This window comes from Microtus oregoni, unplaced genomic scaffold, assembly GCF_018167655.1.
Source record: "Microtus oregoni isolate MIOR12 unplaced genomic scaffold, Mior012 000325F_ref0000197, whole genome shotgun sequence".
NCBI lineage: Eukaryota > Metazoa > Chordata > Mammalia > Rodentia > Cricetidae > Microtus > Microtus oregoni.
Genome location: NW_024544975.1, coordinates 30317 through 41897, shown reverse-complemented (window position 1 = coordinate 41897; position 11581 = coordinate 30317). Strand labels below are relative to the sequence as shown.

At 45.4% G+C, this 11581-nt stretch overlaps 1 protein-coding gene and 1 long non-coding RNA gene across 2 annotated transcripts; both read left to right on the top strand.

The window, feature by feature from the left end:
* Positions 1 to 4704: 4704 nt before the first annotated feature.
* LOC121445697 (mitochondrial intermembrane space import and assembly protein 40-like) lies at positions 4705 to 5780 on the top strand. Its single transcript, XM_041647845.1, has one exon. The coding sequence runs from the start codon at positions 4711 to 4713 to the stop codon at positions 5467 to 5469; it is 759 nt and encodes a 252-aa protein (XP_041503779.1). The 5' UTR covers positions 4705 to 4710; the 3' UTR covers positions 5470 to 5780.
* Positions 5780 to 9936, top strand: LOC121445698. The gene is made up of 3 exons (XR_005973991.1): positions 5780 to 5824; positions 7942 to 8203; positions 9544 to 9936. It is a non-coding gene; the product is annotated as an uncharacterized LOC121445698 (long non-coding RNA).
* The last annotated feature ends 1645 nt before the right edge of the window (positions 9937 to 11581 follow it).

The window sequence follows — 11581 nt, the reverse complement described above, 5'->3', positions numbered from 1 at the left end:
GAACAGAAGGAGGGAGAACATGAGCAAGGAAGTCAGGACCGTGAGAGGTGCACCCACCCACTGAGACAGTGGGGCTGATCTATTGGGAGCTCACCAAGGCCAGCTGGACTGGGGACTGAAAAACTATGGGATCAAACCGGCCTCTCTGAACATGGCGGACAATGAGGACTACTGAGAAGCCAAGGACAATGGCACTGGGTTTTGATCCTACTGTATGTACTGGCTTTGTGGGAGCCTAGCCAGTTTGGATGCTCACCTTCCTAGACCTGGATGGAGGAGGGCAAAAGCAGGTGGATCTCTGTGAGTTCGAGGCCAGCATAGTCTACACAGTAAGTTCCAGGACAGTCAGGGATACACAGAGAAACCCTGTCTCAAAAAAAGGAGGGGGTGCTGTGGGAACTCCTTCAGCCTTTAAGATACTGGCACACCCTGGGTGTGGCCATATGTACTAAATAAAGAACCCTTTACTACACTCCATTCTGAGCTAGTGTGGGACTGCTTTATTGTAATCGCCTATAGGGGGTTAAAAAGTGGTCGATTAAGGCACTAGATGCCAGTCTATGGCATCCATATGCATGCATGCTTGGTCTCTCACGCACACGCGTGCACACGCGTGTCTGCACACACATACACACACAAGACTGCTAGAAGGCTGGTCTCAGATGCAACCAGCTGTGGATGTCAGAGGTTTATCAGAGGTTTGTTTGATCCTGCTGCTTTCTGGGACAGATCATGGTAGACATAAGGGGAGCATAGAATATTTTTTATGTGCTAGGAAGGAAGAAAGTGACAGGGGAAAAAAGATGCAGACATTCGGGCTGGAGAGATGGCTCAGTGTTTAAGAGCATTGCCTGCTCTTCCAGAGGTCCTGAATTCAATTCCCGGCAACCACATGGTGGCTCACAACCATCTGTAATGATGTCTGGTGCCCTCTTCTGGCCTGCAGACATACACACAGACAGAATATCGTATACATAATAAATAAATAAATATTTTAAAAAAACAAGATGGTGTCCTTCTTCAAGGACAGAGGAGGCAAATCATAGCACCAAAGCAAACTTATGAAGCTCAGTACTAAGTTATAAAGCCATGGAAATATAGGAACATATGTCTGTTCTGATTGGCCAGATAAGCAGATAAACGGAGAGAAGGAGGGCTTGCTTTCAGCTTAATGTCAAGGGCTAATAAGTATTCAGTGCGGAATCTCAGAAAAGAGGAACTGTGGGAAATGATCATACGGCAACCATCATAGCCAAGAATAAGCAGGCAGACAAGAACCATTGGCAAATACTAACTCTAGGGGAGATCTTCATAAACAACAGGGCGTTTTCATGATCCTTAACTGTTTCTCCTTGAGCTGTTGGTTAGTTGTGCTGGGGAAAGAATAATATTGGTGTTGCACAAAAGAACACATGAACAAAGCTACCACCTTATTTTCTGAGAGTCTCTCATTGAAGCTGGGCCTCACTGATTAGCTAAACAGCAAGTTCCAGGGATTCTCCTACCTCTGTCTCCTCGGCCCTGGGATTACAGGCACACACAGCATTCAGCTGTGTGAGTGTTAGGGATCAGAACTCAGGTCTTTTTGCTCACCCGACATGCTCTTTACTGACTAAGCCAGCTTCTCAGCACCTAATAATCTTGATAACTTTTTTATTCGAATAAATCAATCAAGGAGTGCAATAAATTATGGTGGCTCTCTGATTTCATCCAATCCCATTTGTCAGCCCCTGAACTTCTTTCCTGTACAACTGGGGTTCTTTTCAGAAAGTGTTTGCCTATGCTTGTATTTTGAACTGTTTTCGCTATATGTTCATTGGGAAGTTCCAGTGTTTAGGGTTTTATACTGGGATCTTTTTTAACATTTTTATGGTTTATTTAACTTTATTTTATGTGCATTGGTGTGAAGGTGTCAGATCCCCTGCAACTGGATCTTAAGACAGTTGTGAGCTGCCATGTGGGTGCTGGGAATTGAACCCGGGTTCTCTGGAAGAGCAGTCAGTGCTCTTAACCACTGAGCCATCTCTCCAGCCCCTATACTGGGAGCTTTTATCCATTTTGAATTCCTCTTTTTGTGCAGAGTAAGAGATATATGTCTTACTTTATTCTTTTATATATGGGCATCCAATTTTCCCATCACTGTTTGGTGAAAAGGAAACATTCATTTCCAATTACTGTTTTTGACAAAAGTTAGGATTATACATGTATGAAATTGCCACACAATAAATAAAAATATTTAAAGCAGTTATAAAGATCAACAAAAAAGTATGCATGAAAATCCCACAGTGAAACTTTTTATGCTAACTCAAAAATAATTTTCTATGAAGATACTATCTGTAATCTTTCCTTTAAAAAGAAAAGAAAGCTGAGCTGAGGAGATGGCTCAGTGGGTAAGAGCACTCGCTGTACGAGGATGGGGACAGGAGTTCAGATTATCCACACCCCCACAAAACGTCAGGTGTGACCCTGTGAACCTGTAACCATAGTGCTGGTGCTTGGGTGGGAGGGAGACAGGAGGCTCTCTGGAGTGTGCTGGCCACCAGCCTAGCCAAAGAACAGTGAGCTCCGAGCTTAGCAAAGGCTTGAGAGAAGAAGGCAGAACACAGCAGAGGAGGGTCCTGGATACCAGGCTTCTGCAGCTAGTGCCTTCACCCACGGAGTCACCTGACTAGAACCTTTGATCTTATTGTTTGATACAGGGCCTCACATACCCAGGATAGTCCAGAACTTGCTACCTAACTGAAGCTGGCCTTGAACTCCTAATCCTCCTGTCTCTGTCTCCTAATTCTAATATTACAGGCTTCTGCTACCATGCTAGTTTTAAAGGTGGGTGGGGGAGAAAGGAAGGAATGAAGGGAGAGATGGAGGAAGGGAGGAAGGGAGAGAAGGAGGAAGGGAGGAAGGGAGAGAGGGAGGAAGGGAGAGAGGGAGGAAGGAAGGTTGTCTTTTCAGCGCTGGGCAGATGTGTCAAATGACTGACTGGTTGCTTTAGTTTCGCTCATCGCATAAATATTTCCGGGTTTCTAATCTGGCCAGCTGCCTAAGCTGTTCCATTATCACTACTGTGGAAGAAAACCCAAGTCTTGTGCCACAGAAGGCTCCTGACTTCACCGCAGCCACCCTTGGTGGTGTTTCAGGATGCAACCACTTCAGGGACCACCCCGCCCCTGTGGCTGTCAGCCAGCTCAAGGTCCGACCGATCTTGGTAATACTTGTGAAATGGGGGGAGCCCACTCTCCTTAGCTAGGTAGGATGGATTGCACTGTCCCCTCTGTACAGCTGTGGATGTGAGACTCGCAATGACTTTATCATAGTTGTACTGACAGCAGGTGAAAGAGCAGAATGTCAAGCCTGAAGTTTCGGATTCCTTCCGAAGCTTTTCAACACCGTCCCTGAGCAAAGATGTCTCAGAGCGTGGAATTGAAGAGCATGCCTCTGTGAGTCACGGGCTCAGTCAGGGCTTTTGAGGCAAGTGATGGTTGAGCTGCACTTCAGCTGAGTCACGTAAGCCTTCAGTGGTTTCGCTCCCCCCCCCCCAGGAACTCCAGACTTAGGCTGGACAGCACAATGACTGTGGGCTAGGCTGTATGTCATCGTTCTGGGTCACAGTGCTCGCCAAGTCATTGTCCATTCTGGAAGCTCTAACTGTTTGAATTCTACTTGCAAAATTAAAAAATAAAAGGCATGTCCATGGGTTTTTTTGGGGGGGGGGGTGGAGGGACATTAAGGACCACCTCTTTAATTTTAAAACAACAGTAATCAAACAAAATAAGAAATACAGGCTCGCAGTTCAGGCCTACCTTTTGATAAAGCAGAGTTGGCATCAGAAGAAAAATAACTGAAAGGAAATACCCATTTTCCTTTGTGCTGCCATTAAAGAACTCCTACTTCCTCTAACTTATATCCACAACCTCTTTATTTCCAAATTAGAAAACTGTCCTGTTCCTATTGATCAGTGAACTACTTTAAAATTCAGCTTCCAAGTACCTCCACTGACCTACCCAACAATCATGTTCAGTTGCGGAAGCCGGGAACGTTCATTTTAACAAGCTTATGCCAGCCAAGTTTGCAATTAGCTCATGTACAGATAAAGAAGAATCGCATAAGACAGCTTTACAACAAAATGCCTGATCCAGGGAACTTAGGAAGTAAAGAGAGCTCTATTTTGGCTCATGGTTCTGGAGATTCAAACCTAAGATTGGGCAGCTCCAGTGGATGACGGTGACAGGTGACACATGCACATAACCAGAGAAACCGTGGTCACACCATGACCCAGGATGCAAAGGGCCTGGATGAGTTCAGACTCATTATTCCCTTCCAGGAAATACCCTCAGTAACCTAAGGGTCTTCCAGTCGTTTCTACAGGAATGCTTAAAGATTCACCGGAACCGTCCAATAAATAGCACTACGCTGGGGACCCAACTTTTACACATGGACCTTTGAGGAGTACTCATCAAAACCGCAGGGGATTATGTTTTCCTTTGAAAAAATACTGAGGGCCAGCGGAGCCGGCCTGGAAGGGGCGGGCATCTGCGGGCCTTAGAACCGCCCTCCACGCCTCCAGGCCGAGGAGCAGAGAGGGAGGAGGTCACAGCCTGAAGGTGTAACAGAGACAGCCACTCCCTCCAGCCTTGTGAGCAGTGAGCTGTGAACTTGAAGCTGCTAGTCAGTAGCAACCAGCAGCACTGAGCACCAACACCCAGAGCTACCATGGCCTACTGCCAGCAGGAAGGGAAGGATCAAATCATATTTGTGACCAAAGAAGACCACGAAAGTCCCAGCAACGCAGAGCTGGTGGTCGACGACCCCAATGATCCCTATGAGGAGTACCGCTTGACACTGCCAAGTGGAGAAATTAACTGGAATTGCCCGTGCTTTGGGGGGATGGCCAGCGGTCCTTGTGGAGAATCCTTCAAATCTGCCTTCGCCTGCTTCCATTACAGCACGGACGAAATCAAGGGGTCAGATTGCGTAGAGCAGTTCCAAGCCATGCGGGAGTGCGTGCAGACGTATCCAGCCGTCTATCCCCAAGAGGAGAATGAGGCCAACGGTGAGAACAAGGATGAGGACAAGGGAAACTTCTACGAGGAGGGCAAGGAGGGCAAGGAGGACAAGGAGGACAAGGAGGACGAAGATGGCGAGGAGGGCGAGGAGGACAAAGAAGAGAGTGAGGAGGAGGAGGATAACTACTACGATAGCTACTATGTGAAGGGAGAGGAAGACGATGTCTACTACGAAGGGGCTGAAGAGTGGGAGAGCGACTATTACGAAGAGGGCGACTTCTACTATGAGGAGGAGGAGGAAGATGAGAACATCTACTACGAGATTGACTACTATGGGGAGGAGGAGGAGGAGGACGAGGATGTTTACTACGAGGTTGGCTACTACGAAGTGGAGGAAGAAGAGGAGCCAGCACAATCGGTGGAGGAAGCAATTGGCACTGAGGCCTCTGCTGCCACCAAGCAGTAGCCAAGTATCTAGAAGTCCCAGTCCCCAGCTGCCGCCGCCCTTTTGCTTAAGCCTCAGGACTTTCTGCACAATAACCGCCTTCCGATAGCCCTCCACGAAAGCACCTTTCCCTCTGCTGTTCTACGCTCTGTCCTATAGACAATAACTTACCTTGATGATCAGGGGTCTTGGCGGCTTGCCATATACCCTGAAGAAAAGCGGTGTGTGTGGTGTGCGCCTGCACCCTACATAAACCTACCCCCAGCACACTAGGTCGCTGCTCAACTGTCCTCTCGAGTGCCCTGGACTTTGCTGCCTTGAAAAAAAAAACGTGACATTCTCAACAGTCAAAAGTTGTTACTCAAGAAAGTCTCTCGTGAGTAAGCCGACTTATGCTGATCCATTGTGTTCCTTTTGGTAGATTTTATAAGTCTTTGGGAAATTAAGTAGAGGCCGTTCCTGTGGGAGGAGCGATCAGAGCCTCGCCTTGAAGTGTGTAGGGGCTGCCTTGCTTCATCTCTGATATGCTAGCTTGTGCTGTTTGCAGTGCATCCAGGTTCTCGGGTGTCTACAGTTGGAAAGTAGAATTTGGATCCTTTAACTCCCCGTTCCTTGCTAAGTGAAAGGAGAGGGTGGTTTGGGGGAAGGTGCTGCTTGTTTTACAGTTTCAAAGGCCTGATTTGGGGCTCCTGCTCACTCAATACAGTCAGTTGTAACATTCTTGAGAAGTGGGGACCAAATGGTTGCCTGAAAAGCATCCAGAAGGGGATGTGGTCTGAATGAAGTATTCAATTAAAAGAAATGATTCCTTTAAAAAAAATGGAAGACAGAAAGAGAATGAGTTCTAAGACTTCGGGGGGAGGTATGTGGGGGACAAGGGGACAATGTGGAGGGAGAGGGAGGATATGTGGGGGGGAGAGGGAGAATATGTGGACTCATGAATGCCACAGCATTCGTGCGGAGGTCAGAGAACAGCCCAAGGCTGTCACTGTCTGCTTACCACCTTGCCTGAGGCAGGGTGTCAGCTGGTTTTCGGTTGCATATGCCAGGCTAACTGTCCCTCTGGCTTCTGGGAATCCTTTCTCTCCCTTTAGGAGCCATGGGTCACAGACGTTCCTGTTGGCATGTCTTACTTCTCTCTGGGTTCTGGAGATTCAAACTCAGGTCCTCGTGCTTGCACAGAATGCACTTTTACCCACTGTACCATCTTCCAGCCATTTTTGGTTGGTTTGTTTTTTTTTTTTTTTAAATGAGGTCTTGCTGCAGTGTGGCCCAGGACAGCCGTGAACTCTTGATCTTCTGGTCTCAGTTTTCCCAAGTGCTAGGATTACAAGTTTTGTTGCCACACCCTGTCATTAGATCTAGTTTGGGCACCTAAGAAAATCATTTACACTGGCGAGATAGATGAGCGGGTATAGGCACTTGCCACATGATGACCTGAGTTCAATCCCTGGGACCCGCATACTGGAAAGAGAGAACCTCTGACCTCTACACACAAATAGTGGCACACACAGACCCAACACACACACACACACACACACACACACACACACACGGAATAAATAAATGTACTTTTATTTGTGATATAGAGAAACTGGACTAGCTTGGTCTAGAAGAGGTGAATAGAAATAGGAAAAGCAATCAAACTATTAAGGTTGTTTCTCTCATCTAACTACTAAACCAGGGCTAAACTTGCTTAGCTTCCAAGATCAGACAAAACGGCATGTTCATGGTATGGCCAGTACCTAAGGTTGGTTTTCAATTGTATTAGTATATTAGATAGAATGACTTACAAAGGTTTTGAAAGTGACCATTACGCAGTCACCAGCATGGTTTTTGAAGCAGAATTTCTGAAGAATACATGCTGCTGTTTTTCAGCTCTTCCCAGGTGACTGCAGTGACTAGCTCTGCTCCAGAGGATGACGTCAAGCACCATCAAGTGGAACAATTTTGATTAGTTTTTCTGCAAATGTTCGCTTCTCTATGCCCTAGGAGGCCGTTCCCATCTTCTGTGACGTATGGCTTCTATTTATGGAGGACCTACTATTATGAGTTTAAGGTCCTTCCTGACAGACAGTAAATCATCTGCTGTGACTCAGGAGAAAATTCTTATTAATGAAAGAAAAGTCAAACCTCCCCATCACTGACAACAGTGACGTCACTCTCCAGGCTCATCAGGACTCATAAAAATGAATGAGATAGTAATACAGATAGGCAGGGGTGGGTATGTTCACTGAAGAGATCACCCCCCCCCCAAAAAAAACCCTGTTCTTTCTAAAATGAATTCCAGAACGTTTTTTTTTTGTTTTTTTTTTGTTTTTTTTTTTTTACCAACCCTGATATTAAGACTCTAATTTTCCAAAAGAAACTCACCTGGTTATTGGGCCACTGGGCAGACTGACCAGCAGCAATGGGGACCTGTGTGATCCTGATTTGCCTTTTCTGCATGGGCTAACCTATCAGTTGACTTCTTCATTCTTTAATAATCCACAGATCCTTGGAGTATCACACCATCAGAGAAACTACAAATGGAAATGGCTGGAAAATGGCATCTGGTCTTCAGGCGTGGGGAAAGAAGATTTAGTGACATGATTTCCTGGTCAATTGGTGGCTTTCCAGGGGTGCCAATTTGCCATAGACTGTGGGTCTGGCCAACTGACTCATTTTGTCCCCGCATCCCACCTTCCTCATGGCACATGGTCTTTTCCTGGATGGTGGTGGTTTTTTTTCTTCCATTTAATGAGAAAGTAGTAAGGTAGGTGAAATGTGTCTGCTTCCTCAGGATGTGTTTTGTGTCTCCTCAGATACCCTGTGGCTTCTCACCTCCTACACTGTGCACCCTTAAAACGAAGTAATTAAGATCCCCAAGATCTCAGGAAAGACCTTCTGGAATTTGTTCACAGAGCCCCTAGTTTGAAACTTCGATTCTGACCTCTGATATATCAAACCGGAGAAGACGTGACTTTGGAGCAAGGCCCCTGGAATCAGGCAAGAAGCTGTTGCCTAAGGCCTGTACTCAGGCTGGCCTGTGCGTGTGTCTTTTGCACGTTTTTGAAATTCCAGTCGTTCCCCCCATAGGGTGCTCACATTTTGCTCTGAGACCTGTTAAAACATGAAGAGCCCTGGAGGTCTGTCCAACAGATGAGGTCCCTAGGGTGTCCTCAGGCTCTGTCTGCAAAGTTGAATATTTTGTTGATGTGGCAAGTAAACATGACAATTGAGCTAAGAGAGTAGTGCGAGCTGAGGTACTAAGTCTGAGGTAGGTCTCCTGCTGCTGGCCTTCTTCTTGGGCATGGGAATGACAGGACTCCTGCTGGTCATCCTCTTTGGTTTCAAGGCACGGTGAACAGACGTTGGGAAGTACAAAGCACGCTAGGAATGTGCAGTGTTTGTATGCCTGGATGATACAAACACAAGAGCATTCCTGTAGCATCCCTCAAGATAATCGCTACGAGTCTGACAAAGCTTCTGAGGCTTGAATCTGTACGTGTCTGTGTAACTCTAGGCAATTCTATTTCTCCCATGTTAACCTCCAAACTCTGTGGTCCTCCTGGAAACAGCCCTTGCCTCCCCCATTTTCCCAAAAGTCTCAAAACTTGGTCTAGCTACCCATCCCCATTTATTTTTCTCATCTGTATCTCTCTACTAGGACTATGAGCAAAACAGAGTAATTCCCTTATATTTTCCTTTCTTTTTTAGATTTAAAGATTTATTTCTATTTGTGTATGTGTGTCTTCTGTCTGTGTCTACCATATGTAATATGGGTGTGGCCGCCCATGGAGTCCAGGAAACGGTATAGGACCTCTTGGAGATGTGGTCACAGATTGCCTGACACGAGCGCTGGGAATCAAGCCTGGGTTCTCTGGAAGAATAAAGCCCACCCTGACAGCTTCCTTTGGCCCTTCCTAAGTCCATCTGCATGATTACAGATGGGAGTCTTACAGGTGACCTGTCAGAACTTGTTGGCATTAATAGTGAACATTCAAGACCTCACAGATTCAAAAGCGCTGTCATATGGGAGTAACAGGTGAAACTCCTAAACTATGTCTTGACTGATTCTTTTCTTTTCTTTTTTCTTCTTTTGTTGTTTGACAGGAAAAACCAACTCAGGCCATGAGATCAACTTTTAATCTTCTGTGGAAAGCCTCAAAACAGGAAATGCACACCTCTGATCAAGAGAAGGATGAACACGTTTTGTAAAACTGATTTCCTTTGGGTCCATCTTCCTTTTCTGAAACAAAAAAATAACTAAAATGATTTATAGAGCAGCCAAATATCTTCTTCTACCTAGAGTTCATAGAGATATGTATTTTTCTCATGAGACAAGAAAATTCATTTTCTTATACATGTTCTATTTTATGACCTAGCATTTCCCATCGAACAAAAGGATCTTAGTGAAAACCAGGGGAGCAAACCTAAATAACACCATTAGTGGTGAATGGGAGCTCCATTGCCTTAAGCAAACAACCCTGGGCAAAATCAGTTCTCAACCAGTATGGTCATCTGTAAATGATATGAATTTGCTTATTTTTTGCAGAGTACTCTTTTTGTTTAAAGCTATATAAAGAAAATACTTTGATATTAGCTGATTTACCATTGGTCCCCTGTAAAAATTAAAATTCTTTTTGACTAATTTGGTTACCTCCATAGCTAGAAGGGTACCTGTAATTGAACAAATTGATTTTTGATTAATGTTTAGAATACCTACCATTCAGAGGGTTTGCCAAAATGAATACAGAAAAGCAAACCTTCACTGACAAAAGACTATTACACTCAATTCACAACCAGCTGTTAAAGTTTGACAATAAGAAATGAATGAACAATCAGACATAAATGAACACAGTTCATGAACAGACACTTTTCTAAATAAGACCCCCGACTCCTAGCATGATGAAATTGCCATTTCTTAAGATGGAGATGCTCCTTGGAGAATTGCATACCATGTTACCTTACACAGGGCCATTTCCTTACTTCCTCTCCTCTAGATCTGCCCACTGATGTAGACTGACAGATAGCCTCATAGCTTGCTGCAGTTCTAGGCCAGGGGTGATCAAATAAACACTGTTGAGATCTGGAAAGTAGAATTGGAACATCAGCCATTACACCTTGAAGGTTTGGGTCAGGTGTCAGATACCACTGCAGCTTCTAACAGTCTCTAGTGATGGATGATATGGGGCAAGGGTAAGCAACAGCTGGAACCTCAGCTCCCGCTGGATCTCTTCCCTCAACTTTCCTGAATCCAGGGCCAGGTTTCTGTACAGATCAATGAGAAGGGAGTTAGACCCTTCTATAGGTTACCTCTATCATCAAAGTTCAAGGCAGTGAGACCAGACAGACTTGTTCTCACTGGTCCCAGTTAAACCTTGTACATTCCTAATGATCCTTGATGTCTTCTGCTTCATGCCCCGCTTTTCTTTTGCTTTGCACTGCTAGCCTGCCATGCAATCAGGCTCTCCCTCTGAGAAAGAAGCAACAGCCCTTCATAGATTCTAGTAGCTTCCCTTAGTGATCCCTGGTGGATAATGGCTTCTGCGCTCTTATCCTTCAACTGTCTTCTCCCACCGCTCAGTTCCCTTGCGTCTCCTATGATCGTGTGGAGCCTGATTCCTATAAATAAATATGTCATTCCATAGCACACACAGCAGTTCCAATTTCTTGTTGAAACGCCACCGATGCACTGCTAAAGGAGCAAGTTGTCAGGAGTTCAGCTTCAGTGTGTGAAATTTAGATTTCCTATTCAGCATCCAGGTACCTGAATATTTGGAATAGGAAGCTTAATGCTGTGAGTAGTATGTGGTCCATGCTAGGGATGGAAACTGGCAAGCCATAACTGTACAGGGAAAGCCTTGCATAAGACTAATGACATCATCCAAGTTATTGGCTCCTAGATCAATATCAATGTACAACTGATCTTAAAGCCATAAGACAAAATGAGGTCATTGAAGCATTAAGGGTTAGCAGAGAAAATTCAGTAAAAATACTGGATAAAGAATGCTCTAATATTAAAAAATGTAAAGTGCCAGCTGTGGTGTCTCACATTTGTAATCCCAGCAGACTAGAGAACTGCCATGAGAGCCGGGCGGTGGTGGCGCACGCCTTTAATCCCAGCACTCGGGAGGCAGAGGCAGGCGGA